General features: G+C 45.8%; 2 protein-coding genes and 2 pseudogenes across 4 annotated transcripts in view; 3 read left to right on the top strand and 1 right to left on the bottom strand.

The window, feature by feature from the left end:
• Positions 1–20,737, bottom strand: part of LOC306917213 (sodium/potassium-transporting ATPase subunit beta-1-interacting protein 3-like) — a 226,559-nt gene that overhangs the window by 168,349 nt on the left and 37,473 nt on the right.
• LOC306943837 (E3 ubiquitin-protein ligase TRIM21-like) lies at positions 6,075–7,380 on the top strand (annotated as a pseudogene). The gene is made up of 2 exons: positions 6,075–6,091; positions 6,470–7,380. The product of its transcript is annotated as an E3 ubiquitin-protein ligase TRIM21-like (transcript).
• Positions 8,751–14,785, top strand: LOC306943826 (E3 ubiquitin-protein ligase TRIM21-like; annotated as a pseudogene). The gene is made up of 2 exons: positions 8,751–8,818; positions 13,844–14,785. The product of its transcript is annotated as an E3 ubiquitin-protein ligase TRIM21-like (transcript).
• Positions 17,441–18,571, top strand: LOC306943815 (E3 ubiquitin-protein ligase TRIM21-like; the record flags this gene model as incomplete). The annotated part of the gene is made up of 2 exons (XM_079530340.1): positions 17,441–17,457; positions 17,629–18,571. The coding sequence occupies 2 exons, from the start codon at positions 17,441–17,443 to the stop codon at positions 18,569–18,571; spliced, it is 960 nt and encodes a 319-aa protein (XP_079386466.1).

The following is a 20,737-nucleotide window of genomic DNA, read 5'->3' as shown; positions in this document are numbered from 1 at the left end:
TCACACAGACATCCAGGTGATCACCTGATTTTCTCCACCATCAACTTCCTGTTTATTGTTTTCTTTTGGGGAAACAGCTGCATCTCGCCTCAGTTGTTTTTACTATGCGTTTTTGGCAAGACGTCTTATTTTCAACGGCCAATAACTACAGAACTGACAGGTCAATAATATATCTCTGCTGTCGGGAAGAAACCACCTAACTCCGACATGTTTATTTTTCAAGAAATGAAAAATATAAAATGTTCAGGAAATGAAGAAAACCTTATATTTTGAAAACAAAGCAATACTGCCTCATCAAAGTGGGTGTTGTGACTTTATATATTGTCAATTACTTGCATGAAAGGGGGAGGGGTTATGGAGTTAGTTGCTTTAGCAGACGGTTTGAGAGGGGGAGAGGTGGTGGAGTTAGCTGCCTTAGAGGGGATAGGTGGTGGAGTTAGCTGCTTTAGCAGCTACCTCCATCAAAAATGGAGTTAGGAGGTCTCCTCCCAACAGCAACCTTTTTCTTTTTTTTCATGTCCGTGTTGATCGGGAGGATCGATCGTACTGGAGATAAATATTCTGTGACTACTTGTAACTAACATGTAAAGAAAAAGCATACTTGTGTGAAGTGAGGGGCGCTCTTATCATCATACATCATCACATTCCGTGGTACAAACAGACACACAAAGCTGGGCAGACCCCACCCATCAGTGACATCCCAGAGGACTGTGGCTATGTGGGGGTCCTTGCCCCTCCTAGATGACTGTGGCTATGTGGGGGTCCTTGCCCCTCCTAGAGGGCTGTGGCTATGTGGGGGTCCTTGCCCCTCCTAGAGGACTGTGGCTATGTGGGGGTCCTTGCCCCCCCTAGAGGACTGTGGCTATGTGGGGGTCCTTGCCCCTCCTAGAGGACTGTGGCTATGTGGGGGTCCTTGCCCCTCCTAGAGGACTGTGGCTATGTGGGGGTCCTTGCCCCTCCTAGAGGGCTGTGGCTATGTGGGGGTCCTTGCCCCTCCTAGAGGACTGTGGCTATGTGGGGGTCCTTGCCCCTCCTAGAGGACTGTGGCTATGTGGGGGTCCTTGCCCCTCCTAGAGGACTGTGGCTGTGTGGGGTTCCTTGGCCCTCCTAGAGGACTGTGGCTATGTGGGGGTCCTTGCCCCTCCTAGAGGACTGTGGCTATGTGGGGGTCCTTGCCCCTCCTAGAGGACTGTGGCTATGTGGGGGTCCTTGCCCCCTCTAGAGGACTGTGGCTATGTGGGGGTCCTTGCCCCTCCTAGAGGACTGTGGCTATGTGGGGGTCCTTGGCCCTCCTAGAGGACTGTGGCTATGTGGGGGTCCTTGCCCCTCCTAGAGGACTGTGGCTATGTGGGGGTCCTTGCCCCTCCTAGAGGACTGTGGCTATTTGGGGGTCCTTGCCCCCCCTAGAGGACTGTGGCTATGTGGGGGTCCTTGCCCCTCCTAGAGGGCTGTGGCTATGTGGGGGTCCTTGGTATGGAAAAGGGTAAACAGACATGTAGGTACACACCAACACTCCCAGAGATTCTTGGATTTATAGCAGGATGTCTAGATTTCCTATAAAGGCATCTAGCAGCATCCACGTTTGTTTGGGTTGTCATGGTTACCCAATATTCCTGTGAAGGCTAATGTCGAGCCGTGTGGAACTCCATATTTGGGCAAGACTGACGTCATGTTTGATGGGGTCATATTTCAGTCAGCTGGACTTAAAAGCTGATTCCACAGAGTGTGAGGAGCATTAGTCAAAGAGAAGAGAGAGAGGCAGACCATTGAATCACGCATAGAAAGATAAACCCTTACAACTTAAATTCTGCTGTAATCACGGCATAAACATTCCTGGATTGTATAAAGACAGACATCACTGGTTGAAGACACCCCAGAACCACTAGTTCAGAAACCTATAAGAGACGTATCCATCAATAGTTTTATTACTGAAATGGTTCGTCCGTTCAGGTATCGTGAGTGGAAAGAAGAATATGAAGCAAAGACAGAGGATGAAATCCAGCAGATGATCCAGGAGAGACAAGTGAAGATTCAGGAGGTCAAATTCTCAATAGAGCTCAGCAGGAAAGATGCAGACACAGTGATAGCAGACAGTGTGCAGGTCTTCACTGCTCTGATCAGCTGTATTGAGAGAAGCCAGGCTGAGCTCGTTGGTGTGATTGAACAGAAGCAGAAAACAACAGAGAATCGGGCTGAAGGCTTCACCAAAGATCTGCAACAGGAGGTCACTCAGTTAGAGAAGAGAATCTCTGAGCTGAATCAGCTATCACACTCTGAAGACCAACTCCACCTCCTCCAGAAATTCACATCCATAAACACCACTCCACCCACCAAGGACTGGACAAAGGTCAATGTCCATCAGACTTCACATGTGGGGACAGTGAGGACAGCTGTGTCTCAGCTGGAGAAGACACTCAGTCAGGAGATGAAGAAGCTGTGTGATGTTGAGATGAGGAGAATCCAGAAATATGAGGTGGATGTAACTCTGGACCCTGATACAGCAAGCCGCTGGCTCATCCTGTCTGAGGATGGAAAACAAGTGAGTCATGGAAACATACGGAAGAATCTCCCAAACAACACAGAGAGATTTTCCAACTATGTCAATGTCTTAGGAAAACAAAGATTTTCCTCAGGAAGGTTTTACTATGAGGTTCGGGTTGGAGGGAAGACTGACTGGACAATAGGAGTGGCCAGAGAGTCCATCAACAGGAAAGGTGTAAACACACTGACACCCAACAATGGTTACTGGACTATATCGTTGAGGAATGGAAATGAGTACAAGGCTGGCCCTGCTGTCCTTATCCCTGTAAGAGAGGAGATCCAGAAAGTGGGAGTGTTTGTGGATTATGAGGAGGGCCTGGTCTCTTTTTATGATATGGAGAGCAGAGTAAATCTCTACTCTTACACTGGCTGCACCTTCACTGAGAGACTATATCCATTCTTCTGTCCTTGTGGTAGAAACTCTGCTCCTCTGATAATTTCTCCTGTCAACATTGATGCTGATCTTGGTGGGGACAGAGGGAACATGTCCTTTCCAACTTAAAAGAGAAGAACAATATGGAGTTGTCACCTCCAGTAAAATATGAATTAATAAATATGCATATTATAAGCTGACTCAAAAACAATACAATATAATATAAAAAAATAGCATCGTAATGCAGTATGTGAGCCTGCCTAAATGCATGTGTTCCACAAGGAATGTCTTTCAGAATAAGGGCACGTTAACCATACGCCCTCCTTGATTAATAGCATGTATAGACATGTATTGAAAGAATCAGTACATCAGGGTTTTTTGGCTGGGGACCCCCGGAAATGCTTTTGACCGTGTCTCGCTTATGTCGATGTCTTTTCATTTATCTGGTGGCTTTGGACATTCCCTTACATTCCTTACGTCTTCAAGGTTTGTCAGGCCAAGGACCTCTTAGCTGAGAGACAGACCAAGCAGGGAGCCCTTAGCTGAGAGACAGACCAAGCAGTGACCCCTTAGCTGAGAGACAGACCAAGCAGGGACTCCTTAGCTGAGAGACAGACCAAGCAGGGAGCCCTTAGCTGAGAGACAGACAAAGCAGTGACCCCTTAGCTGAGAGACAGACCAAGCAGGGACCCCTTAGCTGAGAGACAGACCAAGCAGGGACCCCTTAGCTGAGAGACAGACCAAGCAGGGACCCCTTAGCTGAGAGACAGACCAAGCAGGGACCCCTTAGCTGAGAGACAGACCAAGCAGGGACCCCTTAGCTGAGAGACAGACCAAGCAGCGACCCCTTAGCTTAGAGACAGACCAAGGAGGGACCCCTTAGCTGAGAGACAGACCAAGCAGGGACCCCTTAGCTGAGAGACAGACCAAGCAGCGACCCCTTAGCTTAGAGACAGACCAAGGAGGGACCCCTTAGCTGAGAGACAGACCAAGCAGGGACCCCTTAGCTGAGAGACAGACCAAGCAGGGACCCCTTAGCTGAGAGACAGACCAAGCAGGGACCCCTTAGCTGAGAGACAGACCAAGCAGCGACCCCTTAGCTTAGAGACAGACCAAGGAGGGACCCCTTAGCTGAGAGACAGACCAAGCAGGGACCCCTTAGCTGAGAGACAGACCAAGCAGCGACCCCTTAGCTTAGAGACAGACCAAGGAGGGACCCCTTAGCTGAGAGACAGACCAAGCAGGGACCCCTTAGCTGAGAGACAGACCAAGCCGTCGACCTCCCGTTCGCCGTTTTTATTTCCCAAGCAGGGATCGTCTGCGTGCGTGCCCCGGTCTCGTTCCTTCCCGTTGTGAACTCCGACCCCATGGAAACAGGTCCCCAGGAATGTTGTTGTGTTATCCTTTTCGCCAATGATGTTCAGAAACACGCACATCGTTTTTTTTTCTTCCAAGGCTCACAAACCACCAAAGACGTGAAACACGTCACAACACATGTTTTCATTGTTTACGCTAGGTGGCGCTCTTCACCAACATATGAGCCACCATTTCATTCTCTGTCACACAGAGATCCAGGAGATCACGTGATTTCTTCCACCATAAACTTCCTGTTTATTGTTGTTTTGGGGGAAACAGCTGCATCTCGCCTCAGTTGTTTTTACTATGCGTTTTTGGCAAGACGTCTTATTTTCAACGGCCAGTAACTACAGAACGGACAGGTCAATAATATATCTCTGCTGTCGGGAAGAAACCACCTAACTCCAAAATGTTCATTTTTCAGGAAATGAAAAATATATAATATTCAGGAAATGAAGGAAACCTTATATTTTGAAAGCAAAGCAATACTGCCACATCAAAGTGGGTGTGGGTGGGTGGGTGTGACTCTATATATTGTCAATTACTTACATGGAAGGGGAGAGGTTATGGAGTTAGTTGCTTTAGCAGACGGTTTGAGAGGGGGAGAGGTGGTGGAGTTAGCTGCCTTAGAGGGGGTAGGTAGTGGAGTTAGCTGCTTTAGCAGCTACCTCCATCAAAAATGGAGTTAGGAGGTTGCCTCCCAACAGCAACTTTTTTTTTTCATGTCCGTGTTGAACGGGAGGATCGATCGTACTGGAGATAAATATTCTGTGACTACTTCAACATGTAAGGAAAAATCATACTTGTGTGAAGTGAGGGGCGCTCTTATCATCATACATCATCACATTCCGTGGAACACACAGACACACAAAGCTGGGCAGACCCCCCCCATCAGTGACATCCCAGAGGACTGTGGCTATGTGGGGGTCCTTGCCCCCCCTAGAGGACTGTGGTTTTGTGGGGGTCCTTGCCCCCCTAGAGGACTGTGGCTATGTGGGGGTCCTTGCCCCCCCTAGAGGACTGTGGCTATGTGGGGGTCCTTGCCCCCCCCAAGAGGACTGTGGCTATGTGGGGGTCCTTGCCCCCCCAAGAGGACTGTGGCTATGTGGGGGTCCTTGCCCCCCCTAGAGGACTGTGGCTATGTGGGGGTCCTTGCCCCTCCTAGAGGACTGTGGCTATGTGGGGGTCTTTACCCCCTCCTAGAGGGCTGTGGCTATGTGGGGGTCCTTGCCCCCCCTAGAGGACTGTGGCTATGTGGGGGTCCTTGCCGCTCCTAGAGGACTGTGGCTATGTGGGGGTCCTTGCCCCTCCTAGAGGACTGTGGCTATGTGGGTGTCCTTGCCCCTCCTAGAGGACTGTGGCTATGTGGGGGTCCTTGCCCCTCCTAGAGGACTGTGGCTATGTGGGGGTCCTTGCCCCTCCTAGGGGGCTGTGGCTATGTGGGGGTCCTTGGTATGGAAAAGGGTAAACAGACATGTAGGTACACACCAACACTCCCAGAGATTCTTGGATTTATAGCAGGATGTCTAGATTTCCTATAAAGGCATCTTGCAGCATCCATTCATTTAGCTTGACTTAAAAGCTGATACACAGAGTGTGAGGAGCATTAGTCAAAGAGAAGAGAGAGAGACAGACCATTAGATCACACATAGAAGGATAAACCCTTACAACTTAATATTCTTCTGTAATTACGTCATAAACTTTCCTGGATTGTATAAAGACAGACATCACTGGTTGAAGACACCCCAGAACCACTAGTTCCTATAAGAGACCAAACGTATCCATCAATAGTTTTATTACTGAAATGGTTCGTCCGTTCAGGTATCGTGAGTGGAAAGAAGAATATGAAGCAAAGACAAAGGCGCGATTCATACTCCTATTTTAGAGCCGAATAAAAGTCGGTTCGGCGCTGTAGAGCCTACAATGTGACGTCATTTGAGGTTCGGGGGGGCGGGTACCGTCCTAAAGTCGGCTCTTCGGTGCTACTGAAAATTTCTGACGAGCCGAAATCATTTCGGCACTACAGCGCCGAAACAGTGGTAAAATAGGAGTATGAATCGGCCCAAAGGCTGAAATCCATCAGATGATCCAGGAGAGACAAGTGAAGATTCAGGAGGTCAAACACTCGGTAGAGCTCAGCAGGAAAGATGCAGACACAGTGATAGCAGACAGTGTGCAGGTCTTCACTGCTCTGATCAGCTGTATTGAGAGAAGCCAGGCTGAGCTCATTGGTGTGATTGAAGAGAAGCAGAAAACAACAGAGAAACAGGCTGAAGGCTTCATCAAAGATCTGCAACAGGAAATCACTCAGTTAGAGAAGAGAATCTCTGAGCTGAATCAGCTCTCATACTCTGAAGACCACCTCCACCTCCTCCAGAACTTCACATCCACCAACACCGCTCCACCCACCAAGGACTGGACAAAGGTCAATGTCCATCAGTCTTCATATGTGGGGACTGTGAGGACAGCTGTGTCTCAGCTGGAGAAGACACTCAGTCAGGAGATGAAGAAGCTGCTGGGTGATGTTGAGCTGAAGTGTGTCCAGAAATATGATGCAAATCCCTGCCTCATCCTGTCTGACGATGGAAAGCAAGTGCATTGTGGAAACATACGGAAGAATCTCCCAAACAACACAGAGAGATTTTCCAACCGTGCCGATGTTTTAGGAAAACAAAGATTTTCCTCAGGAAGGTTTTACTATGAGGTTCAGGTTGGAGGTAAGACTGCCTGGACAATTGGAGTGGTCAGAGAGTCCATCAACAGGAAAGGTGTACAAACACTGAGCCCCAACAATGGTTACTGGATTATAGGGTTGAGGAATGGAAATAAGTACCGGGCTGCTGCTGGCCCTCCTGTCCTCCTCCCTGTAAGAGAGGAGCTCCAGAAAGTGGGAGTGTTTGTGGATTATGAGGAGGGTCTGGTCTCCTTTTATGATGTGGAGAGTAAAGCTCTACTCTTTCACTGGCTGCTCCTTCACTGAGAGACTATATCCATACTTCAGTCCTGAGCTGAATAATGGTGGTAGAAACGCTGCTCCTCTGATAATCTCTCCTGTCAACATGGATGCTGATCTTGGTGAGGACAGAGGGAACATGTCCTATACAACTTAAACAAGAATAAAACTATGTTGTCCCCTCCATTAAAATATGTAATAACAAATTGTATAATATTTTATAAGGTGACTCCATACATGCAATAACGAGAAAAATAATGCAAACAATTTTAAATTGCATTTTAATGCAGTATGTGAGCCTGACAACCTAAATGCATGTGTTCCACAAGGCATGTCTTTCAGAATAAGAGCCTGGCAGCCTAAATGCATGTGTTCCACAAGGCGTGTCTTTCAGAATAAGAGCATTAACCTGTCCTCCTTGGTTTATAGAGCGTCGCAGTCCCGCCCTCTACCATGGACCAGGAAATGATTCTCCGTTCATTTTCCTCATAGACATTTCAGAAAGTATTTATTTAAAGACGTTTACGCCGCGGACAAAGCCAACTCGAGTCGTGACAAATCATGACAACAAACACAATTTTTGGGGCCGAAAAAATAATTAGAAAGAAAAAAAACGGAAGGTTACAACTCTTTTTTTGTTGTTTTTCTTCTTTGTAATTATTTGTTTGGTCCAAAATATTGTTTGTGTTGTCTTTTTTAAATGTCTATGGGAAAAATACATTGGGATTCATTTCCTGGTCCATGGTAGGGGGCGGGACTGCGACGCTCTATAGCAGACATGTATTGAAAGACTCACTACATCACAAAAGACAAAACATCAGCATGATGTTGTTGTCTTTTTATTTATCTGGTGGCTTTGGACATTCCCTTACCTTCCTTACGTCTTCAAAGTTTGTCAGGCCAAGGACCCCTTAGCTGAGAGACAGACCAAGCAGGGACCCCTTAGCTGAGAGACAGACCAAGCAGGGACCCCTTAGCTGAGAGACAGACCAAGCAGGGACCCCTTAGCTGAGAGACACCCCTTAGCTGAGAGACAGACCAAGCAGGGACCCCTTAGCTGAGAGACTTAATGACTTAATGTGTGACTATACCTCATGGTCTTTGAATATCAATGCTACAGACACCGCCCCCCCCCCCATCAGTGACATCACAGACAACTGTTGCTATGTGGGGGTCTTTGGCCCCCCTAGAGGACTGTGGCTGTGTGGGGGTCCTTGGCTTTATAGAAGATGTTTAGACACTCAGTCAGGAGATGAAGAAGCTGTGTGATGTTGAGATGAGGAGAATCCAGTAATATGAGGTGGTTGTAACTCTGGATCCTGATACAGCACATCCCGGCCTCAGAGAGATTATCTTACTATGTCGAGGTCTTAGGAAAACAAAGATTTTCCTCAGGAAGGTTTTACTATGAGGTTCAGGTTGGAGGGAAGACTGCCTGGACAATAGGAGTGGTCAGAGAGTCCATCAACAGGAAAGGTGTAAACCCACTGAGTCCCAACAATGGTTACTGGACTATATGGTTGAGGAATGGAAATAAGTACGAGGCTCTTGCTGGCCCTGCTGTCCTGCTCCCTGTTAGAGAGGAGCTCCAGAAAGTGGGAGTGTTTGTGGATTATGAGGAGGGTCTGGTCTCCTTTTATGATGTGGAGACCAGAGTAAATCTCTACTCTTTCACTGGCTGCACCTTCACTGAGAGACTCTACCCATACTTCTGTCCTTGGCATAATGCTGGTGGTATAAACGCTGCTCCTCTGATAATCTCTCCTGTCAACATGGATGCTGATCTTGGTGGGGACAGAGGGAACATGTCCTCTACAACTTAAACAAGAAGCAAACTATGTTGTCCCCTCCATTCAAATATGTATTAATACTAGGGCCGGGACTTTAACGCGTTAATTGCGATTAATTAACTACACTACAACATCGCACTCCTGTTTGCACACCGGAACGTTTCTCACAGTACGAGTTTCAGGGCAGGCAGTCGGACCGATATAAACGGCGCACCAAACAGCCTCCAATGCATTGCGTGCGGTAAGTCAGACAGACAACAACACACCACCATTCTCAAAGGAATGAAGAAGCCGCTTATCGCCTTTGACCCGTAAATGGGACATTTAGATTTAAAAGCTATCGATAACAGCATGGCTGTGTGCAATAGCGGAGGGGAAGGTTCGATATATGGGGCTGCTACCTCCTTTATAGCTCTATGGCTGCTACACTAACGTTAGCCTCTATGCTATCTGCTTCAACAACCTGGAGGCTCGAACGTTGCGCTGCGGTGATTTCACCACATTAATGACAGCACAAAGCTCTCCTGATGCTAAACATACTGAAGCAGCTAGCGTGGATGTCGACACAAGTCCAGCCCCACATGGAACCTCTCCTTCCGATATTTAGAGCTACATTATAGCGGAGTGACGTTCCATATGGGGCCAATGTTAGTGCGATTCAAGCTATGAATTTAACCCACGTCCAAGTCCAACCCGCACTCGACCAGACAAAAGGGTTATGGTTATTAACTAAAATGTTGGTATTGATAAATCAACAGTGATGTTTTCCAATTGCCATGTTTTCCACTGTTCTGGAATGGCTGCCCCAATCCTGTGGAATGCATTGATTTCTCCCAAAAACTCCCCAGATAGCTCATTCCACTGCTTTGATTGATTTTATTCTATCATCTTAGTGCCCCCCCCCCCCCCCCCCCCCCCCCCCATAAAGTAGCTTTTATTTGTTTTCTCATGCCCCCCATGTAAAGCACATTTTAATATTCATATAGACTACCTGCACTTATCTGTTGGTATTGGTTAAGTAGCGTACCACCTTGATTAAAAAAAGAATACAATGTTTTATTGCTTAAGCTTATGTAGTCAATATTCATAGATTCACTGATGTACAAAAATCCACTTGAAAAAAATGTTTCTCACTGTTCCCAGGTCGAATATTGATATGCGATTAAAATGTGAGTAATCAAGATTAATTAATTACAAAGCCTCTAATTAATTAGATTAAAAAAAAAAATTGAGTCCCAGCTCTAATTAATACATTATCCAAATGTTATAATATTTTATAAGGTGACATGCAATAATGAGAAAAAGAATGTGAACAATTTAAAATTGCATTGTAATGCAGTATGTGAGCCTGACAACCTAAATGCATGTGTTCCACAAGGCATGTCTTTCAGAATAAGAGCCTGACCGCCTAGATGCATGTGTTCCATGTCTTTCAGAAGAGCACATTAACCATATGTCCTCCTTGGTTAATAGCAGACATGTATTGAAAGACTCACTACATCACAAGAGACAAAACATCAGCATGATGATGTTGTCTTTCATTTATCTGGTGGCTTTGAACATTCCCTTACATTCGTCATTGTCAGGCCATGGACCGCTTAGCAGAGAGACAGACCAAGCAGAGACCCCTTAGCTGAGAGACAGACCAAGCAGGGACCCCTTAGCTGAGAGACAGACCAAGCAGGGACCCCCCACTAGATACAGTACATTGAATTACATTGCATGCTTTGAGAAGACCTTCCATGTATACTGATAAGGGACTTTCAAAGCTGTTGGCCATATTTAGACGATTGTCTGATCAATGTCTGTTGACTGTGTAGGGGCAGTATTTCAAAAGTTTCAGTGACATTTGTGATGATTTGATTGGATGAGCGTGGAATGTGATGTATGATGATATATGATGATAAGAGTGCCCCTCACTTCACACAAGTGTGATTTTATTTTCTTTGTTTCTGAGGGGCCCCAGCCCCTCCACATGCACAGCTTTGTCTGTAGGTGTGTTTGAGCATGTGATTGTGTTTGAGCACGGAATGTGATGATTTGATTGGCTGAGGTATGATGATAACAGTGCCCCCTCACTTCACACAAGTGTGATTTTTGAGTGGTGTAAACCACTCCTACAACTGGCTTTGTTAGTTTACGTGTCTGTCCGTAACAAAAAAAAATCACACCTGTGTGAACTGAGTGGTGTAAGGTCTTATATAGCCTGATCAGCTGTGGTCTGACGTAATGTCTGACGTAATGAAGTCACACCCGGGTGAACTGGGTGACCGTAGCAACCATGCTCATGTTTTGGTACGAACAGACAGACAGACAGACAGACACGTAAACTAACAAAGCCAGTCGTAGGAGTGGTTTACACCACTCAAAAATGAGCATGGTTGCTATGGTCACCCAGTTCACACGGGTGTGATTTCATTACGTCAGACATTACGTCAGACCACAGCTGATCAGTCTATATAAGACCTTACACCACTCAGTTCACACGGGTGTGATTTTTTGTAGCAAAACACTACAATCCTGTCAGACCCCATGTTGAAGACCCATGGTCTATAGAACATGTTGAAGACCCATGGTCACACATGGTCTATAGAACATGTTGAAGACTCATGGTCTATATATAGAACATGTTGAGACCCAAGGTCTATATATAGAACATGTTGAAGACCCATGGTCTATATATACTAGAACATGTTGAAGACCCATGGTCTATATATATAGAACATGAAGACCCATGGTCTATATATAGAACATGAAGACCCATGGTCTATATATATAGAACATGAAGACCCATGGTCTATGAAGACCCATGGTCTATATATACTAGAACATGTTGAAGACCCATGGTCTGTATATACTAGAACATGTTGAAGACCCATGGTCTATATATATAGAACATGAAGACCCATGGTCTATATATACTAGAACATGAAGACCCATGGTCTATATATATAGAACATGTTGAAGACCCATGGTCTATATATTTAGAACATGTTGAAGACCCATGGTCTATAGAACATGTTGAAGACCCATGGTCTATATATTTAGAATATGTTGAAGACCCATGGTCTATATATATATAACATGAAGACCCATGGTCTATATATACTAGAACATATTGAAGACCCATGGTCTATATATACTAGAACATGTTGAAGACCCATGGTCTATATATACTAGAACATGTTGAAGACTCATGGTCTATATATACTAGAACATGTTGAAGACCCATGCTCTATATATACTAGAACATGTTGAAGACCCATGGTCTAGATATATAGAACATGAAGACCCATGGTCTATATATATACTAGGACATGTTGAAGACCCATGGTCTATATATACTAGAACATGTTGAAGACCCATGGTCTATATATACTAGAACATGTTGAAGACCCATGGTCTATACTAAAACATGGGTTCATAGGTTCACAAACTTGTCAGCCCGCGACCCCAAAATAATGCTGCCATTGACTCGCGACCCCAACCTAACCCTGGAGGTCATTTTATGCAGTTGTATGCATACAATTACATGCAATTTTATTTCATATTGCACACACCATTATACACTAGCCACCCGAGGAAAAATAATAATAATAATAATTATGTCCCAAAATAATTTTGCGACCCCACCCCAAATTTGGGAACCATGTACTAGAACAGTATAATAAAGGCCAATGTCGCGCATCATTGTGATGTCAGAACAGCATTGTGATGTCAGAACATCATTGTGATGTCAGAACATCATTGTGATGTCATTGTGATGTCAGAACAACGTTGTGATGTCATTGTGATGTCAGAACAACATTGTGATGTCAGAACGTCATTGTGATGTCAGAAAAACATTGTGATGTCAGAACATCATTGTGATGTCAGAACGTCATTGTGATGTCAGAACGGCATTGTGATGTCAGAACATCATTGTGATGTCAGAACATTGTGATGTCAGAACACCATTGTGATGTCAGAACAACAATGTGATGTCAGAACAACATTGTTATGTCAGAACATCATTGTGATGTCAGAACAACATTGTGATGTCAGAACAACATTGTGATGCCAGAACATCATTGTGATGTCAGAACATCATTGTGATGTCAGAACACCATTGTGATGTCAGAACAACATTGTGATGTCAGAAAAGGCCAACTCCATGTATGAAGATCTAGAGGACGAGCTGTGATTGGCCAGTAGCCACTTTGAGTGGCAGTCGGGGAAAACGCTCTCGCCAGAACATAATTTACTGTTCTCTGCCTATCGGGTCGCAACTCGAGTCGGGTATTTTCTTCAGGTATCGTTTCAGGCGAGAGGCACTTCCGCGTTGGCCACAGAAGCGAGGCGTGGAACTCCATATTTATGCAAGACTGATGTCATGTTTGATGAGGTCATATGTCAGTCAGCTTGACTTAAAAGCTGATTACACGGAGTGTGAGGAGCATTAGTCAAAGAGAAGAGAGAGAGACAGACCATTAGATCACACATAGAAAGATAAACCCTTACAACTTAATATTCTGCTGTAATCACGTCATAAACATTCCTGGATTGTATAAAGACAGACATCCCTGGTTGAAGACACCCCAGAACCACTAGTTAAGAAACCTATAAGAGACCAAACGTATCAATCAATAGTTTTATTACTGAAATGGTTCGTCCGTTCAGGTATCGTGAGTGGAACGAAGAATATGAAGCAAAGACAGAGGATGAAATCCAGCAGATGATCCAGGAGAGACAAGTGAAGATTCAGGAGGTCAAATGCTCAATAGAGCTCAGCAGGAAAGATGCAGACACAGTGATAGCAGACAGTGTGCAGGTATTCACTGCTCTGATCAGCTGTATTGAGAGAAGCCAAGCTGAGCTCGTTGGTGTGATTGAAGAGAAGCAGAAAACAACAGAGAATCAGGCTGAAGGCTTCACCAAAGATCTACAACAGGAAGTCACTCAGTTAGAGAAGAGAATCTCTGAGCTGAATCAGCTCTCACACACTGAAGACCACCTCCACCTCCTTCAGAACTTCACATCCATCAACACCGCTCCACCCACCAAGGACTGGACAGAGGTCAATGTCCATCAGTCTTCATATGTGGGAACTGTGGGACAGCTGTGTCTCAGCTGGAGAAGACACTCAGTCTAGAGATGGAGAAGCAGCTGTGTGATGTTGAGATGAGGAGAATCCAGCAATATGAGGTGGATGTAACTCTGGACCCTAATACAGCAAACCCCTGGCTCATCCTGTCTGAGGATGGAAAACAAGTGCATTGTGGAAACATACGGAATAATCTCCCAAACAACACAGAGAGATTATCTTACTATGTCAATGTTTTAGGAAAACAAAGATTTTCCTCAGGAAGGTTTTACTATGAGGTTCAGGTTGGAGGGAAGACTGACTGGACAATAGGAGTGGTCAGAGAGTCCATCAACAGGAAAGGTGTAAACACACCGAGTCCCAACAATGGTTACTGGACTATATGGTTGAGGAATGGAAATGAGTACAAGGGTGGTGCTGGCCCTGCTGTCCTCCTCCCTGTAAGAGAGGAGCTCCAGAAAGTGGGAGTGTTTGTGGATTATGAGGAGGGCCTGGTCTCTTTTTATGATATGGAGAGCAGAGTAAATCTCTACTCTTACACTGGCTGCACCTTCACTGAGAGACTATATCCATTCTTCTGTACTTGGCATAATGCTGGTGGTAGAAACTCTGCTCCTCTGATAATTTCTCCTGTCAACATTGATGCTGATCTTGGTGGGGACAGAGGGAACATGTCCTTTACAACTTAAAAGAGAAGAACAATATGGAGTTTTCACCTCCAGTAAAATATGAACTAATAAATATGCATATATTTTATAAGCGGACTCAAAAACAATACAATATAATATAAAAAATAGCATCGTAATGCAGTATGTGAGCCTGCCTAAATGCATGTGTTCCACAAGGAATGTCTTTCAGAATAAGGGCACGTTAACCATACGCCCTCCTTGATTAATAGCATGTATAGACATGTATTGAAAGAATCAGTACATCAGGGTTTTTTGGCTGGGGACCCCCGGAAATGCTTTTGACCGTCTCTCGCTTATGTCGATGTCTTTTCATTTATCTGGTGGTTTTGGACATTCCCTTACATTCCTTACGTCTTCAAGGTTTGTCAGGCCAAGGACCGCTTAGCTGAGAGACAGACCAAGCAGTGATCCCTTAGCTGAGAGGCAGACCAAGCAGTGACCCCTTAGCTGAGAGACAGACCAAGCAGGGACCCCTTAGCTGAGAGACAGACCAAGCAGGGACCCCTTAGCTGAGAGGCAGACCAAGCAGTGACCCCTTAGCTGAGAGACAGACCAAGCAGGGACCCCTTAGCTGAGAGACAGACCAAGCAGGGACCCCTTAGCTGAGAGACAGACCAAGCAGGGACCCCTTAGCTGAGAGACAGACCAAGCAGCGACCCCTTAGCTTAGAGACAGACCAAGGAGGGACCCCTTAGCTGAGAGACAGACCAAGCAGGGACCCCTTAGCTGAGAGACAGACCAAGCCGTCGACCTCCCGTTCGCCGTTTTTTTTCCCCAAGCAGGGATCCTCTGCGTGCGTGCCCCGGTCTCGTTCCTTCCCGTTGTGAACTCCGACCCCATGGAAACAGGTCCCCAGGAATGTTGTTGTGTTATCCTTTTAGCCTTAACTCATTCACCGCCAATGATGTTCAGAAACACGCACATCGTTTTTTTTTCTTCCAAGGCTCACAAACCACCAAAGACGTGAAACACGTCACAACACATGTTTTCATTGTTTACGCTAGGTGGCGCTCTTCACCAACATATGAGCCACCATTTCATTCTCTGTCACACAGAGATCCAGGAGATCACGTGATTTCTTCCACCATAAACTTCCTGTTTATTGTTGTTTTGGGGGAAACAGCTGCATCTCGCCTCAGTTGTTTTTACTATGCGTTTTTGGCAAGACGTCTTATTTTCAACGGCCAGTAACTACAGAACGGACAGGTCAATAATATATCTCTGCTGTCGGGAAGAAACCACCTAACTCCGAAATGTTTATTTTTCAGGAAATGAAAAATATAAAATGTTCAGGAAATGAAGAAAACCTTATATTTTGAAAACAAAGCAATACTGCCACATCAAAGTGGGTGTGGGTGGGTGGGTGTGACTCTATATATTGTCAATTACTTACATGGAAGGGGAGAGGTTATGGAGTTAGTTGCTTTAGCAGACGGTTTGAGAGGGGGAGAGGTGGTGGAGTTAGCTGCCTTAGAGGGGGTAGGTGGTGGAGTTAGCTGCTTTAGCAGCTACCTCCATCAAAAATGGAGTTAGGAGGTCTCCTCCCAACAGCAACCTTTTTATTTTTTGTCATGTCCGTGTTGATCGGGAGGATCGATCGTACTGGAGACAAATATTCTGTGACTACTTGAACATGTAAGGAAAAATCATACTTGTGTGAAGTGAGAGGCGCTCTTATCATCATACATCATCACATTCCGTGGTACAAACAGACACACAAAGCTGGGCAGACCCCACCCATCAGTGACATCCCAGAAGACTGTGGCTTTGTGGGGGTCATTGCCCCTCCTAGATGACTGTGGCTATGTGGGGGTCCTTGCCCCTCCTAGAGGACTGTGGCTATGTGGGGGTCCTTGTCCCTCCTAGAAGACTGTGGCTATGTGGGGGTCCTTGCCCCTCCTAGAGGACTGTGGCTATGTGGGGGTCCTTGCCCCCTCTAGAGGACTGTGGCTATGTGGGGGTCCTTGCCCCTCCTAGAGGGCTGTGGCAATGTGGGGGTCCTTGGCCCTCCTAGAGGACTGTGGCTATGTGGGGGTCCTTGCCCCTCCTAGAGGACTGTGGCTATGTGGGGGTCCTTGCCCCTCCTATAGGACTGTGGCTATTTGGGGGTCCTTGCCCCCCCTAGAGGACTGTGGCTATGTGGGGGTCCTTGCCCCGCCTACAGGACTGTGGCTATGTGGGGGTCCTTGGTATGGAAAAGGGTAAACAGACTTGTAGGTACACACCAACACTCCCAGAGATTCTTGGATTTATAGCAGGATGTCTAGATTTCCTATAAAGGCATCTTGCAGCATCCACGTTTGTTTGGGTTGTCATGGTTACCCAATATTCCTGTGAAGGCCAATGTGGAGCCGTGTGGAACTCCATATTTGGGCAAGACTGACGTCATGTTTGATGGGGTCATATTTCAGTCAGCTGGACTTAACAGCTGATTACACAGAGTGTGAGGAGCATTAGTCAAAGAGAAGAGAGAGAGGCAGACCATTGGATCACGCATAGAAAGATAAACCCTTACAACTTAATATTCTGCTGTAATCACGTCATCAACATTCCTGGATTGTATAAAGACAGACATCACTGGTTGAAGACACCAGAACCACTAGTTCAGAAACCTATAAGAGACCAAACGTATCCATCAATAGTTTTATTACTGAAATGGTTCGTCCGTTCAGGTATCGTGATTGGAAAGAAGAATATGAAGCAAAGACAGAGGATGAAATCCAGCAGATGATCCAGGAGAGACAAGTGAAGATTCAGGAGGTCAAACGCTCAGTAGATTTCAGCAGGAAAGATGCATACACTGTGATAGCAGACAGTGTGCAGGTCTTCACTGCTCTGATCAGCTGTATTGAGAGAAGCCAGGCTGAGCTCATTGGTGTGATTGAAGAGAAGCAGAAAACAACAGAGAAACAGGCTGAAGGCTTCATCAAAGATCTGCAACAGGAAATCACTCAGTTAGAGAAGAGAATCTCTGAGCTGAATCAGCTCTCATACTCTGAAGACCACCTCCACCTCCTCCAGAACTTCACATCCACCAACACCGCTCCGCCCACCAAGGACTGGACAAAGGTCAATGTCCATCAGTCTTCATATGTGGGGACTGTGAGGACAGCTGTGTCTCAGCTGGAGAAGACACTCAGTCAGGAGATGAAGAAGCTGCTGGGTGATGTTGAGCTGAAGTGTGTCCAGAAATATGATGTGGTTGTAACACTGGACCCTGATACAGCAAATCCCTGCCTCATCCTGTCTGACGATGGAAAGCAAGTGCATTGTGGAAACATACGGAAGAATCTCCCAAACAGCACAGAGAGATTATCTTACTCTGTCGCGATTTTAGGAAAACAAAGATTTTCCTCAGGAAGGTTTTACTATGAGGTTCAGGTCAGAGGTAAGACTGCCTGGACAATAGGAGTGGCCAGAGAGTCCATCAACAGGAAAGGTGTACACACACTGAGCCCCAACAATGGTTACTGGACTATATGTTTGAGGAATGGAAATGAGTACAAGGCTGCTGCTGGCCCTGCTGTCCTCCTCCTTGTAAGAGAGGAGCTCCAGAAAGTGGGAGTGTTTGTGGATTATGAGGAGGGTCTGGTCTCCTTTTATGATGTGGAGACCAGAGTAAATCTCTACTCTTTCACTGGCTGCACCTTCACTGAGAGACTATATCCATACTTCTGTCCTTGGCCTAATGCTGGTGGTACAAACTCTGCTCCTCTGATAATCTCCCCTGTCAACATGGATGCTGATCTTGGTGGGGACGGAGGGAACATGTCCTCTACAACTTAAAAAAGAGGAAAACTATGTTGTCCCCTCCATTAAAATCTGTATTAATATTATCCAAATGTTATATTTTATAAGGTGACTCCATACATACAATAATGAGAAAAATAATGCACTAATATAAAACAAATATAAATTTCATTGTAATGCAGTATATGAGCCTGACAGCCTAAATGCATGTGTTCCACAAGGCATGCCTTTCAGAATAAGAGCCTGACAGCCTAAATGCATAAGTTCCACAAGGCATGCCTTTCAGAATAAGAGCCTGACAGCCTAAATGCATGTGTTCCACAAGGCATATCTTTCAGAATAAGAGCCAAGCACCCTAGATACATGTGTTCCACAAGGCATGTATTTCAGAATAAGAGCCTGACAGCCTAAATGAATGTGTTCCACAAGGCATGTATTTCAGAACAAGAGCCTGACAGCCTAAATGCATGTGTTCCACAAGGCATGCCTTTCATAATAAGAGCCTGACAGCCTAAATGCATGTGTTCCACAAGGCATATCTTTCAGAATAAGAGCCTGGCACCCTAGATACATGTGTTCCACAAGGAATGTCTTTCAGAATAAGAGCCTGACAGCCTAAATGAATGTGTTCCACAAGGCATGTATTTCAGAACAAGAGCCTGACAGCCTAAATGCATGTGTTCCACAAGGCATGTCTTTCAGAATAAGAGCACATTAACCATACATCCTCCTTGGTTAATAGCAGACATGTATTGAAAGACTCACTACACAAAACACAAAACATCAGCATGATGTTGTTGTCTTTTCATTTATCTTGTGGCTTTGGACAATCCCTTGCCTTCCTTACGTCGTCAAGGTTTGTCAGGCCAAGGATCCCTTAGCTGAGAGACAGACCAAGCAGGGACCCCTCAGCTGAGAGACAGACCAAGCAGGGACCCCTTAGCTGAAAGACAGACCAAGCAGGGACCCCTTAGCTGAAAGACAGACCAAGCAGGGACGCAGGGACCCCTTAGCTGAGAGACAGACCAAGCAGGGACCCCTTAGCTGAGAGACAGACCAAGCAGGGACCCCTTAGCTGAGAGACAGACCAAGCAGGGACGCAGGGACCCCTTAGCTGAGAGACAGACCAAGCAGGGACCCCTTAGCTGAGAGACAGACCAAGCAGGGACCCCTTAGCTGAGAGACAGACCAAGCAGGGACCCCTTAGCCGAGAGACAGACCAAGCAGAGACCCCTTAGCTGAGAGAATGACCAAGCAGGGACCCCTTAGCTGAGAGACAGACCTAGCAGGGACCCATTAGCTGAGAGACTGACCAAGCTGTCGACCTCCCGTTCGCCGTTTTTTTCCCAAGCGGGATCGTCGGCGTGCGTGCCCCGGTCTCGTTCCTTCCCGTCGTGAACTCCGACCCCATGGAAACAAGTCCCCAGGAATATTGTTGTGTTATCCTTTTAGCCTTAACTCATTCACCGCCAATGATGTTCAGAAACACGCACATCGGTTTTTTCTTCCAAGGCTCACAAACCACCAAAGACGTGAAACACGTGAAACACGTCACAACACATATTTATAATTATATTTTACGCTAGGTGGCGCTCTTCACCAACATATGAGCCACCATTTCATTCTCTGTCACACAGAGATCCAGGAGATCACGTGATTTCTTCCACCATCAACTTCCTGTTTATTGTTGTTTTGGGGGAAACAGCTGCATCTCGCCTCAGTTGTTTTTACTATGCGTTTTTGGCAAGGCGTCTTATAACGGCCAATAACTACAGAACTGACAGGTCAATAATATATCTCTGCTGTCGGGAAGAAACCACCTAACTCCGAAATGTTTATTTTTCAGGAAATTAAAAATATAAAATGTTCAGGAAATGAAGAAAACCTTATATTTTGAAAACAAAGCAATACTGCCTCATCAAAGTGGGTGTTGTGACTTTATATATTGTCAATTACTTGCATGAAAGGGGAGAGGTTATGGAGTTAGTTGCTTTAGCAGACGGTTTGAGAGGGGGAGAGGTGGTGGAGTTATCTGCCTTAGAGGGGATAGGTGGTGGAGTTAGCTGCTTTAGCAGCTACCTCCATCAAAAATGGAGTTAGGAGGTCTCCTCCCAACAGCAACCTTTTTCTTTTTTTTTCATGACCATGTTGATCGGGAGGATCGATCGTACTGGAGATAAATATTCTGTGACTACTTGTAAC

Source organism: Electrona antarctica, assembly GCF_951216825.1.
Source record: "Electrona antarctica genome assembly, chromosome: 2".
Classification (NCBI taxonomy): Eukaryota; Metazoa; Chordata; class Actinopteri; order Myctophiformes; family Myctophidae; genus Electrona; species Electrona antarctica.
The sequence above is the reverse complement of the archived record's forward strand: the minus strand, read 5'-3'. Positions and strand labels throughout refer to the sequence as shown.